This window comes from Mytilus californianus, unplaced genomic scaffold (genome assembly GCF_021869535.1).
Source record: "Mytilus californianus isolate M0D057914Y unplaced genomic scaffold, xbMytCali1.0.p SCAF_3, whole genome shotgun sequence".
Taxonomy (NCBI): Eukaryota; Metazoa; Mollusca; class Bivalvia; order Mytilida; family Mytilidae; genus Mytilus; species Mytilus californianus.
This window is the reverse complement of record NW_026262679.1, coordinates 17,068,193-17,083,781: the sequence shown is the minus strand read 5'-3', so window position 1 is coordinate 17,083,781 and position 15,589 is coordinate 17,068,193. Positions and strand designations below refer to the sequence as shown.

The window sequence follows — 15,589 nt, the reverse complement described above, 5'->3', positions numbered from 1 at the left end:
ATAAAAACGGAGTCGGTAACACTAAGTTCGTTACATATCAATCAACCAGAAATGTATGTATGTATCAACTACATATTTGTTGTTTAAAGAAACATCGATGCATTGATAATTTGAGTTCATTAATTGCAGACAAATGTAAAAACGTTTTTCGAGGATTTTATGTGATTTCAATACAAATATTCACCTATTTGGAACGAATTTATTCAGTCATTTCAGAAAAGGAAAGACAAACAATCAATTCACATTGTATGCATTATTTTTAAATTTTTTATTCTTAGTTTAGGGTGAACATACCACAGCTGTATGAATTATTTGACACACATACGTGACATGACCAAATAACTGGAACTTCTCCTTCATAGTGGTTTAGTCGTACAAGTCCCACAACTGATCCAGAATTTCAATTTATTGTATTCTTGAACTCATAAGAGGATTAAATGATGCTTTAATTAAGACGCAGTTTTGATCACCCTCCCAAAATTATCTCCTGTTTAAGAATTTTCTGATTATTGAATTTATCTGCAGTTTTGGTAAATGTTACCATTATCAGTATGAAGAAGATCAAATAGAAATATGATTGCGATATGAAATTGATAACAGATGGACGGACGGACGGACCAATACATTATACCACCAAAACCTCGTTGCATGGGGTACAAAAATGATTTATCGTTACGATCAATTTAAAATTATTGTGACATCACTATGATATCATACATTTGGGATCAGTTCTAACAGCTTTTTAAATTGATTGATTGACTGATTAGTGTTCAATGCCACTTTCAGCACAATCGTCCTATTTCGTAGCAGTCCGTGTTTATTGGTGAAGGAAGCCGGAGTGCCCGATAAGAACCACCAACCTTAGGTAGAAAAACTAACAATCCTAGTCAATTAAAATTAGAGTCGAGTGCATCTACCACGTGCGGGGTTCAACCTCACAACCTTAGTGTTGACAGGCTAGTGTTACAGTAGTTCAACTACTTAGACCTCTCGGCCACCGACACCCCTCCCTTTCCTTCCGCTTTTTAGAACTATCAGAATAATCTGTCATAGAACCGTCAGCATCAGTTCTAGGTTAGAAATATCTTAAGGTGTCAGATCACCAATTAAAAATCTCTATCTATTTAACCAAATGTTTCAATTTTCACAGCTTTCTAAATATTTTACCTTAATTATAAAAAGAAGATGTGGTATGATTGCCAATGAGACAACTCTCCACAAGAGACCAAATGACACAGAAATTAACAACTATAGGTCACCGTACGGCCCATACCGCACAGTCAGCTATAAAAGGCCTCGAAATGACAATGTAAAACAATTCAAACGAGAAAACTAACGGCTTAATTTATGTACAAAAAATGAACGAATAACAAATATGTAACACATAAACAAACGACAACCACTGAATTACAGGCTCCTGACTTGGGACAGGCACATACATACACTACAAACCAGTAAAAGTCTGAAATGGCCTATATCTGTACTCGACTGTTCTGATTTTTACTCGACAAGTCTGAATTGGTCTGAATTTTACTCGACATTACTCGACCCCAGTCTTAACCATACTCGACTGTACTGATTTGTACTTGACCCTTATCTTTGCCATTGAAAATAGTCTGAACTATTACTCGACCAGTCTGAAACAGTCTTAACCCATTCTCGACCTGTACTCGACCTATATTTTTCAGTCTAAACCATACTCGACCAAAGGTCTGAACAATACTCGACCAGTCTGAACCATACTGGACCAGATAACCTCTACTTTTTCTAAATTTTAACTGTTAAAATAAATTTCTTTTTAACTGACATGACAACAGCTACAATAAAATAAAGATATATACTATAAAAACAGATTTTTACATTCTCACATGATTCTCAGATTTATCGAATAGAGAAAGTTAATTCAAATTATCTTATTTAATAGTTTAATTATATCAATTTTAAAGTTTTAGAGTTTTATTAAAAAAAGATTTTCTTTTACCTAAAAACCACACCTATACTGAGGGTAATTAAACCTGGTAAGCGGACAGAAAGTCTGACACAGGACAAAAAGTCACAAGACATAAAGTCACAAATTTGATAGGACAAAAAGTCACAGGACAAAAAGTCACAAATAATTTGTTGACAATTGTTTGAATATATAAGAGAAAGATCTTGAAATATTTTAGGTGCTTCTTTTTTGGCATGTGTTTTTTTTTTTTTTTTTAATTAATTTTCCTAAATTCCTAAATAAAAACTACATAGGTTGCATGGTTACATACAAAAAATGTACAATAGTTATATAATTATCTTTTTAATGAGGTAACAACAGCCAACAAAATCACTGAAATTGTTTAACCTTATTTTAGAAATATATCAAAAAGGGATAAAAATTAAAGAAATTATTAAAATTGTTCTTCTGATTAGTGGTGAAGTATAAAGTAATACCTCCTGCTTGGGGCAGACTCATGAAAAAGATCACACCTGGTCAGACAGTATTAAATTCTAAATAACATTCATTCAAAATTGCAACATCCTGTGAAACTTAAATCGCAAGGCCTTTTGAATTCACTAGATAAGTAATACACGAGTTTAAGAAAAATAGAGCTTTCTTTTTACCTGTAAAACACACATGTACTGAGGTAATTAAACCTTATTAAAGTGCTTCTTGTATGCCATGTCTTTAATTTTGACAAAAATTATTTAAATTTAATTGAAATAAATTTTTACTGTAACTTTGGAACACATTTCCTTTTTTAAAAGTTTATCACAGGATTACTATGGAAGTTCTATTATCATGATTATATTAAATTCTTGGTTTAACAAAACAAAGGTGTCATTTTTTAAATTTATTAAGTTGCTTTATATGCTATTTTATATATATTTTAATAAAAAAAATGTTCACTGCATTATTAACTAAACTCAACTGACACCATAAATCTATACAAGGCTTAAGTTAATGGTGAAAATTGTCCAGTAACCATAAAATATATCTGAAACATTCAAAAAATTTTGAATAACATTGAAAATATTAGTCACAATTCAGTTTTGAGATTATTTGATCAGCTTGTTTTATTTTTATGTTAAAGGTGATATATATGTATGTATATAAGTGTTGATGAATATGGTGATGAAGTTATATTATGTTTATTGTGAAATTTTGGTTTCAATGCTATATTGAATACATTTTTAATTTCAAATTGTTGTTCAAATTTCTAGCCAGGGGAAATAGCTGTTGTTAAAAACAGTTCCTAAATTGATGAAATACAATAGATAGATACAAAAAAATAGGTCTAGGTTGGTTAAGACTTGGTCGAGTATGGTTCAGACTAGGTCGAGTATGGTTCAGACTAGGTCGAGCATGGTTCAGACTAGGTCGAGCATGGTTCAGACACGTATAAAATGGTTAAGTACTGGTCGAGTAAGGGTCGAGTACAAGTTCAGACTGTTAAGTATGGTTCAGACTACAGTCGAGTATTATTAAGTAAATTTCAGACCAATTCAGACTGGTCGAGTAAACATCAGTACAGTCGAGTACAGATATAGGCCATTTCAGACTGGGACAGTGGTGTAACAGTATAACATAAGAACGAACTATAAAAATCAGTTGAAAGAGGCTTAACTCATCAGATGGATAAATATACAAATACTACAAATACAAGTGGACGTGGCCGGGTACTTGTACAGTTTAACTTCATATATAGAAACCAGGTATATCATGAATTGTACATGTATCACCTTTCTACATGCCAATTTTCAACCCATGTTTGAAGTCTTGAGTAAAATATCAACGTTCCGAAGGTAACTACTACTAAAAATAACCCCTGGTTTTTTGTAAATCTTAAATAAATATACTATGGAACGCATAAATCCTCAATTTTTAAATGCATACTCATGGACATGTAACTTTTGACTCAGAATGGTCTAAATATATTTCTCTTTCATCAACAGTTTCAATTCTGCAAATTTGTTGGTTACTTTAAGTAAACAATGACATCAAAAGCACTATTTTTGTCAGGGAAGGGCTACTTTTACATACGTTCTAAATTTGAGTGAGTGAATTGGTGGTCTGAAACCTAAAGACACATAAAAGTTTATCAGAAATCTTTAGTTTTGCTTTATTCTTAATTCTTGGTTAATGTGTAGTAAATAAAATCATATCTTATCAAAATGTGACTGATATTGCAAAATTCACAGCTCAATTTAAACTGACTATATTGTATGACTTTAACAGAAAATACTTGAAATTCAATTTCTGACTACAGGAACATAAACTTTCAATATCAAGATCAAGTTTAGTTAATGTTTTCTTGTTTGTCATACTACTTTAAGACGCTTTACAACTTTTAGCATGAGTTTAGTGAACCAAAGGTAACGAAGTGTTAAGGAATATGCCCCTCCCCCTCCTTTTTTCATCAGTTATCAGTAATGGGTCATTAATTGATCAATAATACAGTTATAGTCATGAAACGTTTTTCATTTACTATAAGTCAATAATATTTAAGGTAGGAAACTTTTATTTGAGACAATTTATGGGATTAGAGTGAATTTATGCAGTTTTTACATTAGGCTATGCTATCTGCCAAATTCATGGAACGACGCAATAATATATAGGTAAAAATCAAATAATTTCATGAAATCTTCAAACAGACAATTTTTTTGGCAATAAACAACCTATGTTTAACTGTTTTATATCACAGAAACAACTTACTATAAATTAATAACAATTTCAGACATTTTTTTTATATGCATGCCTATTGTAAGGGTTGAAAAAGCTAAAAATACCACACATTCAGGCTTTAGGCTCGACACTGGCAATATGTGGCTTATTTACAAAAAAATGTTGTAATGTGGCTACCTGCATCTGAAAAAATTAGTTAAGAAAAAAAAATGTTCTAAATTTGAGTGAGTGAATTGGTGGTCTGACACCTAAAGCCGTTCTAGGTTAGAAATATCTTAAGCTGTTCTAGGGTACAAATGTCAAGATCAGTTCTAGTTTGAACTGTCCAAATCTGTTATAGGATATAACTGTTAAAGCCGGTTCTATTGTAGAACAGTTATAAATGACGTAAATTAAAGCAGTTCTCTAATCGTACTTTAGAACATGGACAGTTATAAATGATTTTCCCTATAACGCATATTTAAGATAAACTGGATTAAATTAAAAATAATTACAGTCTTGGAAGCATGTAGTAGTTTCGTTATTTCACTATGTATATATTATCAATCATTTTTTTTTTCTTTTTAGTTTATAACATGGTTAAACAATGAGAAAATATACTTTTAATAGTTCTCTTATTATCACCACAGATACTAGTAACTAGTACATTATGTAATATAATTATACACGTCTTGAAGCAATTTTTTATACGTAACATACTGGGGTTTTTTATTACACATTATGTATTTGGATTATATGTGGTGACCATTTCATTTTCTTTCGGAGTGTTTTTATAAACTCTAAAGAACTTTTGGATAATTTTAAATCTCGGTCTTTTTCTGAAATTAGTTCTATCAAAACTTTAGATTTTTCAACCTTGTATACCACCTTTCCCCATGTGAAATTGAATAACCGTTCAAAAGAAATAATCCACAACGTTCAACATAAAAATGGTAGCATACGCTATAAATTTATTACCATGGGATACCATAAGGCATATTTTGTTAATAGTGAACAAAAGGGTAAAACATGCTACACAGAGGAACAAGTGATCATTATGCTGGAGTTTCTTATTGACAACATCTTTGTTGAATTTGGAGGAAGACTTTTTCAACAAATTGTCGGCATTCCTATGGGAACGAACTGTGCGCCTCTCCTTGCCGACCTATTCTTATTTTCATATGAATCGGAGTTCCTTCAGACACTTGTCAAAAACAAGAAGATCAAAGAAGCCACGTTATTTAATTTCACTTTCAGATATATTGATGATGTTCTTTCCATTAGCAATCCGAACTTTTCTGATTGGGTTCCATTAATATACCCTTAAGAACTAGAAATTAAAGAAACAACAGACACGGCTTCCTCCGCCTCATTTTTAGACTTATACCTGGAACTTGACATACACAGTCATCTCAGTACCAGAATCTATGACAAACGAGACGATTTTAATTTTGAAATTATCAATTTCCCCCACCTTAGTAGCAATATACCAACTTCACCTGCATATGGGATATACATTTCCCAACTTATTCGGTATTCAAGAGCTTGCAGCTCCTACTAAGACTTTGTAAAACGTCACCAGTGTCTGATCAGAAAGTTGATGAACCAGGGGTATGTCAAAGAACGTCTCGTCCTTTTTCTAAAAAAGTTCATCAGAAGGTACCAAGACCTTGTTGATAAATATTCCGTATCAACTTCACAAATAATACACGATGGTCTTGAAGTATAGATTATGCGTACTGACGTTGTTTATCATCTTAATAACGTGTTATAGTATTCTTTTATTTGTCTTTATTAATATTACTTTTACTGTTAAGTCTGTTTTTTTGTGATATTCATTTGACGTGACTCTTTACTTATGTATCCCGTCATACTTTGAACGACAAAATTATTTTATTTTATAAATATCACTTTTACTGTTAAGTCTGTTTTTTTTTTGTGATATTCATTTGACGTGACATTGTACTTATGTATCCCGTCAAACTTTGAACGACAAAATTATTTTATATCTGCATGTGTGACGTCAAACGCGCGATTCTACGCCAGTACTTAAAACCTTCCATCCTTAATGGGTGGATTTTACATAAATAAATAAAATCGTATAATAAAAAAGCAAAATGAGGATGTTAAATTTGATATTTGCCTTTTTGTGCTTCTTTGTTACATTTGTTTGTTTTTATAGTGATTAAGATGATAACACAATGTTGACTGCTGTACCCCTATTTTTGACATTTTTACCTATTGTGTCTGTTTGTTTTGTTCACGCATCGTTGTCAATATAATGGAATTTGATGCGACTGTCATACAAGTGAGAGGTTTAGCTACCTATAAAACCAGGTTCAATCCACCATTTTCTACATAAGAAAATGCCTGTACCAAGTCAGGAATATGATAGTTGTTATCCCTTCGTTTGATGTGTTTGAGCTTTTGATTTTGCCATTTGATTATGGACTTTCCTTTTTGAATTTTCCTCGGAGTTTAGTATTTTTGTGATTTTACTTTCTATTACGAATTCACCTACATTAGGGAGTAAGTGGTTTAGTAGTAACATGTAAAGTTTGGCACTTTTTTAAAGTAACAAAATTTTATGAAGAGAAAGCAGTTTTTTAATGATAAAATAAGGATAATAGATTATTGATCATGAAAAAAAATAAACAATATCGTGTTTAAAAAAACAATCAATCAATCAATCAGTCAGTCAAAAATTAAATTAATCAATCAATCAATAAAAAATTCATTAACAAATAAAAAAAAATTAATGAAATAGATAAACATATCTGTTCAATGGCTGACCTGTCCGATTCAGTTCTAACGTTAAACTATTTATTAGTGGTCTAGAGTAGAACTGTCAGAGTCTTTTTTAGGTGAGGACTGTCCGAAACTGTTCTAAAGTAAAACCGGTTCTACCAAAAAGTGTCATAACACTGTCAAGATAACTGTTATAGATCTACATCATTCTAGATCATTTAACCTAACAGTTCTGTGAAGATTTGAAGAGAGGTTAGAATTAATTCTAACTGTATAATGCTGATTATTTGTGAACTTCAAAAGAACAAAAATGAATTTTCCGAAGAGTTCAATGACAGCCTATTTGGCAACAAGACACTTTGAAAGTTAAATAATATTATAAATCCTTTTGTTTCAAAATGTATGACTGAATAGCTCAATGAAGACAAATACCAATCAATATGTGTCACTATTAATTTGCGGTCCATGAATATGTGATCGACACACTTATTAATCAATGGAACTTATTGAATAATCGTTGCACATAAAGTAACCAGAATATATATTTGTGATATGCTTTCGTTTTATAATCCTTTAAATTGATGCATGACTAGTTTTGGTGCGTTATGGAAGTAATTTGAAAATGTATTACCACTAGCGGCCAGCATTTTGGCCGGTTTGATCTAGGGTATAAAATAAAATATTTATTTCTTATGAAACATCTGTTTTCATTATATCATTCACATTTTGTGTAGATTTTTTAGATTAAAGCAAGAACTATTTAAAAAAAAAGATATCTGACGCTTCAAGAATGGAGCATTGCTAAGTCTTAAGTTTCTATGTTGTGTTTTTTGTACAATTGTTTGTTATGTGGTCGTTTTTTTTTTGCCATGGCGTTTGTTTCAGACGTATAAATTTTCATGTCCGTTTGGTATATTTTGCCTCTCTTTTGTCATGTTTAAATAATTGTTCTCAATTTGTCGTCAAAAGCCTAAAGATTGAACACATGCAAATTCCTTGTGAAATTAAGATAAAATAAACATAAATACAACATTAAACGTAACAACAAGAAAAGATCGCTGACATCAACCAAACTATTACCATAGTTTATCATCATTCAGGTCAAAGGTTACCAAATTGAAACTTTACTGGCAGTTTCGGCATTATATGAGGTCATATGATTCCAAGTGCACAATGAACAACTATGGCATTCAACAACAGTGATATTCCTTTCGGTTGATGATGAATATAAAAGGTCCAGAGATTAAAAATTTATAAAAAGTATTACACACCGCAACCAACGACAAAAGGCTCCTAACGTGGGACAAGCACATTAAGGTTAAACACGTTTGTGAACTCTTAACCATAACTATTCGCCTAACACGGACAATAGTGAAATAGTGCAATATCAGAAAAAAAACTGTGAAATTCAGTTGGAAACTACTTACCGGACCGGTTATAAGCACAAAACTACAAACGAAAAGACATAAAATACAAAGATTGATAAATGAACTCAGATGATGTATATCTGTAAGAAGAACCTGTTTAAACTAAATGATAAATATATCAACTGATAACGCTTCACACAAAGGTGTATTAAAACAATTTAAAAAAAAAAACAAAAGTTTAGATAGTACACAATGTGTAAATTTGTTGTCAAATAAATGTATTATAAACTCACTGATATATATTGCTGTAAAATTATCAAACGGATCATTGGAACACGGAACACTTGAAATTGTATAAGTCATGTCTGTTATATTGAGTTCATAGCTATTAGGAGAATCTGCATTAGTTCCACATAAAATCAGTGTATCCTCAGTCTTCTTAGTAATGAATCGTATGTGATTCTGACAATCAGGAATCTAAAATAAATGGTCCACCTTCAAACTAAAAATCTTTTCCTACAGAAATTCGTTATTAAAATTCAAATACTAAACGAACGATAACTGATATACAGACTTATTTAATATCTACTTCTACATTGGCCACTTGCATTGACCCCCTCTTTTCACTCATCCGGGTTGTAGGATGGTCTGAATATGGGATAGTTTAAACACAAAACATAAAAACAACACAAAAACAAATATTGATATAGTCAGAACAGGATGGATAATTTTCGTGTAAATGCTTGATATTCCTAGTACTAATTGTTGTGTGATTGAAAATCTCTAAAGCCATAATGGGGTTTGAGCGATCCTGATTAAATTGAATATAGAAAAACGCTTATGACGCCCCAAGTCAATAAAATTTTAATTTCCTTAAAATGCATCGGTTCAACGTTCCACAACTTCTTTTATGTAGAGCGATCAAGCTTAAATTATACCATATAAGGGATTTAGTACGAAGCATGTATTGTCACAAGAATGCGAGAATATTTAAATATCAACACTAATGTTAGTGTCAGTATCAAGGAAATGTTTATTCTTTATTATTTGTCATGTATCTTGAACGCAAAATTCGTAACTTTAAAAAATATTCATGAACAAGTACTATCTTTAAAAAAAGATATGAGACACCTTCGATTGGAGCATATGTTTTTAAAAACATTCATTTTTTTTTCTTTTTTAACATAATTAAATGCCCAAACTTTGACTTCAAACTCTGACAATTCTGAAAATTGAGCACAAGCAGTCGACTCTAAAACATAAATATATTCCGTTAATTACCTTGTAAGTGTATACAGAGTATTTTTTCAGAGGTAAGTGACTGTGAAATTAAGGTAAAAAATATATACAATGTAACACATAACAACTGATAAAAGGATCTTACAACAGGCTAGAAATGTCAATGTTACTAAACAAGCATCAACAATAGGAGACGCAAACCCTTTCGACACGTTTAACGGACGGACGCCTAAAGGAGATGGTCGATAACACATCGTTTGACAGGTAATTTACTTTGCTGTATACATGGTATATATTCTGACACTCTTTATATCAAGTATTATTATATGTTATACCTATAAATATCCATATATCGGTTCTTGATTATGTCTTTAGAATTTTGACTTCACTTGCATGTTGGCAAACTTATATAAGTGTGGAAACTTAAAATTTCCATTCGAAAGTGTCAAATAGATGATATTTTTATAGCATTCGAGCTAATAAAAATGCAATACTGAACTTGATATCAAACCAGGATTTACCTTAACATACCGTATTGATATGCATAAATGATTTAGAGCTCGAAATGGCAGTGAACTGAAAACCTTGCATTCAACTTTATAAATAATTTGGCATGGATGATTATGACCATTTCAATACCTTCACTGTATTTTTCTGAATGCTTTCATCTTAAAGATGTGAGATATTCGGTCCGCAAATGATGAATTTAAATAAAGCTTTTGCATATCTTGTTGAGTGGTCTTAATGTAACCGTCTCTAAAAGTTCGCAAAAAATACAGCATGGATAGATGCGTTCTAGCATTGTTTGTATTGACATTCGCCACCAGTTATTATTTTTATTGTAGTAAAACTATTTATCAACAAAACATTAATTGTATTGTTTATTAAGATAGTTTTTTTTTTTATCTCAGATATATATGTATTTACAACCATCACCTGCTGCATGCATATCACAAAATATTAGACAAATGTATGTTCGAACATCAGCGATGAAGTGTCCATCCAACCAGTTCAGTGACAATGCCCACGCTGTTACCATTGTTTAGCATCTTTAAGATCATAGGTTACAAATTCACAATTATAACGTCTGCGTCTTAAAAAGGATAGCAGTAGATATTTGTTCAAATAAAAGAGTTTCATTAACTTAGGTCTATCGAAACTCAAAAGACAAATAAAAGTAGAGAAAGTAGGAACCACTGACGAAGAACATCTATATACTATGTTTAGTAATTAGCATTAACTTACCTCTGGCTTTGAAAGAGTACAATAGTTAAGCTTATCTGGTTCTGCTGGAAAATCAACATAAGTCTGAAACAGAGACGTTACTCAAAATACTACTTTGAGATTTCCACAAAGTGTAATTGTTTTGTATCTCAGCTAAATAATTCGTTTTGTTCGTGATTAAATCAAGATATCACATAATGATGCAGAACGTGTAGTTTGTCTGTTCAGAAGTTTGATAACAAGGGTTCAATTTTTACTGCAAGTTTAAACAAGATAAGATTGATTTAGACCAACATATCGTTTAGTTGACATAAATATTTAGAAAAATTTGCCAGTTTTAATGTAGTTGAAGGATTCTGTGACCTGAAAGTTTTTCCTTTTCGTAACAACTTTTCGGGTAAATTTATTATTCCTGTATTACAGCTTTTACTACTTACGGATTTAACAGGATATGCATCATTTGATAGATCAATTATGGTGAGTTTGTTCCTAAAAAACAAACAAAACATAAATGTGCTAGATACTTTCATGTTAGGTATGCCATAACATATCACAATACTAGAAGCTAGCTGGCCCTAATTTATTATGATAAAAATAGATACAAAGATTTGGTCTGCAAGTTTGGCTGTACCTGTAGAAAATTTCTTTCAAATGGAATAGCACATCCTAAATTTCCAGTTGTTTACCGAGCCCGGAATAATTTAAGATACGATCCGGGTAAACTAATCAATCTTTTAAATGAACTTTTTCTAGAAGATTACCAATTCAACACTGTTAAATCAACTTTGAATATTGTTTTATTGGTATAAGTATTGACTTTGTTATCAGTAAATTAAAACCATACTAAATATTATTGTTACATGTATACACATGTGCACTATCACGGTAATACAGTCTGTCGATACCTATATTTTGGCATTGCACACGGTTATGTTTTCTCTGACTGTTAATGACGTCTTTACACTAAATTCATTGGATGTTGCATGTGTATTGATTTTGTTAGTCTTAGATACATGATTTATTTATAAGTTATTATTGGCTTTTAACTAGTTGTCAGTAACTGCGAGTACTCTTAGAGGTGTACTTAATGTCTTTTTTGTTGTTATGGGATGTATAAATACCCTGCCACGTACGCTCTGCGTTTTTGTTAGATGTTTTATCTACTGTGTATCGTTCTGATTAGTTAAGCCCTTTTCAACTGATTTTTATAGTTTGTTCTTATGTTGTCCCAGGTTAGGAGAGGATTGAGCGCTCACAGACATGTTTGACCACGCCACATTCTGTATGTGTCTGTCCCAAGTCAGGAGCCTGTAGTTCAGTGGTTGTCATATTTGGTTTTGTAAATTATTTTGTTATAAATTAGGCCGTTTGTTTTCTTAATTGAATTGTTTCATATTTTTCATGTCGGACCTTTTATAGCCGACTATACGGTATGGATTTTTCTCATTGTTGAAGTCCGTATCCTTTAATTGCTTACACCCACTTCACTTGAACTTTGGTGGGTAGATGTTTGATTGGCAATCATACTACATATTTTTATTTTATAATAATCTATTTAAAAAATCAAATACATTTAACCCCGCATTATTATGTACGTACTTTTCTCAAGTCAGGAGCCTGTTATGTGTTGGTGTTGTTAGTTGCTATGTATCATATTTATTTTCCGTTTCTTAAGTCTTAAGACTTAACTCAAGACGTTGGTTTCTCGTTGAACTGTTATACATTTTCTCAATTCGACTTCGTTTATAAATTGGTATGCGGCATGGGTTTTGCTCATTGCTGATGGTCGAATGTTGACCTATAGGTGCTAACATCTACGTCATCTGGTTTCTGGTGAGTGGTTATTTCATTGGCAAACATACCTCATATTAAGAATATAAGAGTGTGAACAGTAAGCCAAATGATGTATAACTGCGATGTAAGTGAGAGTTTCGTCGAAATCAATATCAACATCAAATTCCCAAAATGACAAACAAATATTACATATGTTTATACGATCAGGTAATTTTCCCTGTTTTTGCATTTTGTGAGTTAAATGAAGGTTCGTTAAAGGACATACAGTAAAAGTTTACATTGCAAAGCATTTTATAATTAGTCTATATCTTAACAAAAACAAAACTAGTACAGACACAACAAACTTATAATAAGCAATACCTTTCCAAAAAAACTAACGCAGTTTCTGAAAGCAAGATCAAAATAGTGATTCAAATATTAGTTTGGAAAGACATGGACTATTTACTAGGCGGAATTTGACTTTGAAAAAGCATTCTTTGATGTTTATAGTGTCTTCAGATTTGGGATAGTAAGTCAAGTATTTTTCAACTTATTTGTACAGGTTTTATAAACTGTAAATCATATTCTTTGTAAGCGTGACCTAGGACATGAGCCTGTAGTCTAATGGTAGTTGTTTTGTGTTGTCTGGCATAATGTTTTTACGTTTCATGTTACATATAAATAATATGCATTGCATGAAAACTCATAACTAGGGACAACAGATGCTAGTTAATTAATAATGATATAACACCACCTATTTTGCCAATCACAATTCCCTTGTTAGAGGGATGCAGCTTGCGTTAAGGGTTCCAAATGATAAAATTGAAGACATCCCCTCCAACAAATTTTGGTTGTACTGATTTGGTTGACTGTCATAGAATATGTTTTGCTTAAGATTTTAGTGTTGCACGTTGTGCTATTTTATTTTTCAATGTCTGTGTTATTTTTATGACAAATAGTCTTGTCTATAGTTAGATGAATAAAGCAATGTTTTCATTTTAAACTTTAACATTCGGCCAAGGTTTAAATAATTTATATCATATGACTTTTTAAAAAATTTACCAGGAGTAATGCTGATGGTTTTACAACTGGAGCAGGAATTATTGAACCTTTTTAGCACCTTAGTTCATCCCGGTTTCGGTGGAATCGTATCGTCAATACTTAGTTTCAAAAAAGGATGAAGGGGGCATTCCAATTTCATAAGTCGAATATGAACGGACAATTTGCAACGTCATGACAAAATATCGAAAGAAGACATATAGACAAATAAGTCTACAAAATATTACATTGTACAGAGTAAACTGACTGACCAACATGACCCGCACTCAAAATCGTGATTGATCCAAGATGCTCGGGAAGGGTTCAAATGTAGTGTTTTGTTGATTACTATTAGTTTTTGTTTTTATTTTTCTCTTGGGCTGTGGTGCTATTTATGTCATTCGATTGGGCCCCAGGTTATATTATTTCTCACGCTTTTCTGTCAATATTTCAAGTTGAATACGCAAAAAAATCTTTGAAAACTGTTGAATTTTATGTTCAAACCAATCTCCTAACGGTATTATTTATCATCAAGCGATCGAGCAATTTAAGGAACTGTGCTTAACATGTTCATTTATTTTTATAGTTGAATCAAATCTTTTTAATTATTTCGCTTGGTAAGTTTCTTGAGTAAGTTTCATTTGCTTATCTATAATATGAAATAAGATTTCTGCTTCTCTCGCAATTTTCGGCATTAGCTTCTGTAAATATTTATTCTGTGCATTGAACTCGAATTTACGTGTATCTTCCCTTTCTGATATCGAGGTTGCTATTTGCAATCTATACAAACAATCTTACCATCGACATAACATTTAAATACGACGAAACAATTACGAAAAGCACAAAGATAACAACAATAGAAATACAAACACCGTCAGGTGACTGCAAGCATTTTTTGATACTGTAAAGTTACAATATTTGAATCAAAGGCGAACGTATAGTTCGAAAAATAAACTCATCATAGATACCAGGATTACGATTTTGTACACAAGACACAAGACACAAAACGCTCCAATCAAAAAAATTTAAAAGGCCAAACAAAGTACGAAGTTGACGAGCATTGAGGACCCAGAATTACGAAAGGTTTTGCCAAATAAAGCTAAGGTAATCTTTTCCTTGGATAGAAAATCCTTAATATTTCGAAAAAAATCAAAGTTTTATAATGATGACCGAATGTAACTGCCGCGCAAAATGTTTTCATTGTTCTTTTTTTTAGTAAAATTGTCTTGCATGCAATGAGGACTTCTGGTTTATTTTTGATATAATTTGTGTACATGGTTGAGTCTTCGTGTTTGACTGAATTTTCTACATTCAAACACCAATACTATTTAGTACATTATAATTTATGAAAGTTATGTTTTCCCTATATGTATAAAATCAAAAAGATCTGTTTTGAAATATTTGTATCTTATTTTTAAATTTTTTATACAAACAGGAATACCACGCTGAAAATGCATATTCAAGATGACGTTGAGCTTAAGCAGTATATGAGGTTTTTATTTGGATTTTCTGATAGATACAAACTATCTCTATATATTAACCTCGATTCAGTCTTGTCTTC

The 15,589-nt window shown here is 31.5% G+C and overlaps 1 protein-coding gene across 5 annotated transcripts in view; it reads right to left on the bottom strand.

Moving 5' to 3' along the window:
- The window catches only part of LOC127734025 (semaphorin-2A-like), a 134,289-nt gene that overhangs the window by 77,579 nt on the left and 41,121 nt on the right, over positions 1 to 15,589 (bottom strand). For all 5 annotated transcript variants that reach the window (XM_052243579.1, XM_052243580.1, XM_052243576.1 and 2 more), the window contains exons 6-8: positions 11,655 to 11,706; positions 11,239 to 11,301; positions 9,048 to 9,231 (exon numbers count right to left, since the gene is read on the bottom strand). In XM_052243579.1, coding sequence (XP_052099539.1) covers positions 9,048 to 9,231; positions 11,239 to 11,301; positions 11,655 to 11,706 — 299 coding nt within the window. The remainder of the gene's footprint in view (positions 1 to 9,047; positions 9,232 to 11,238; positions 11,302 to 11,654; positions 11,707 to 15,589) is intronic.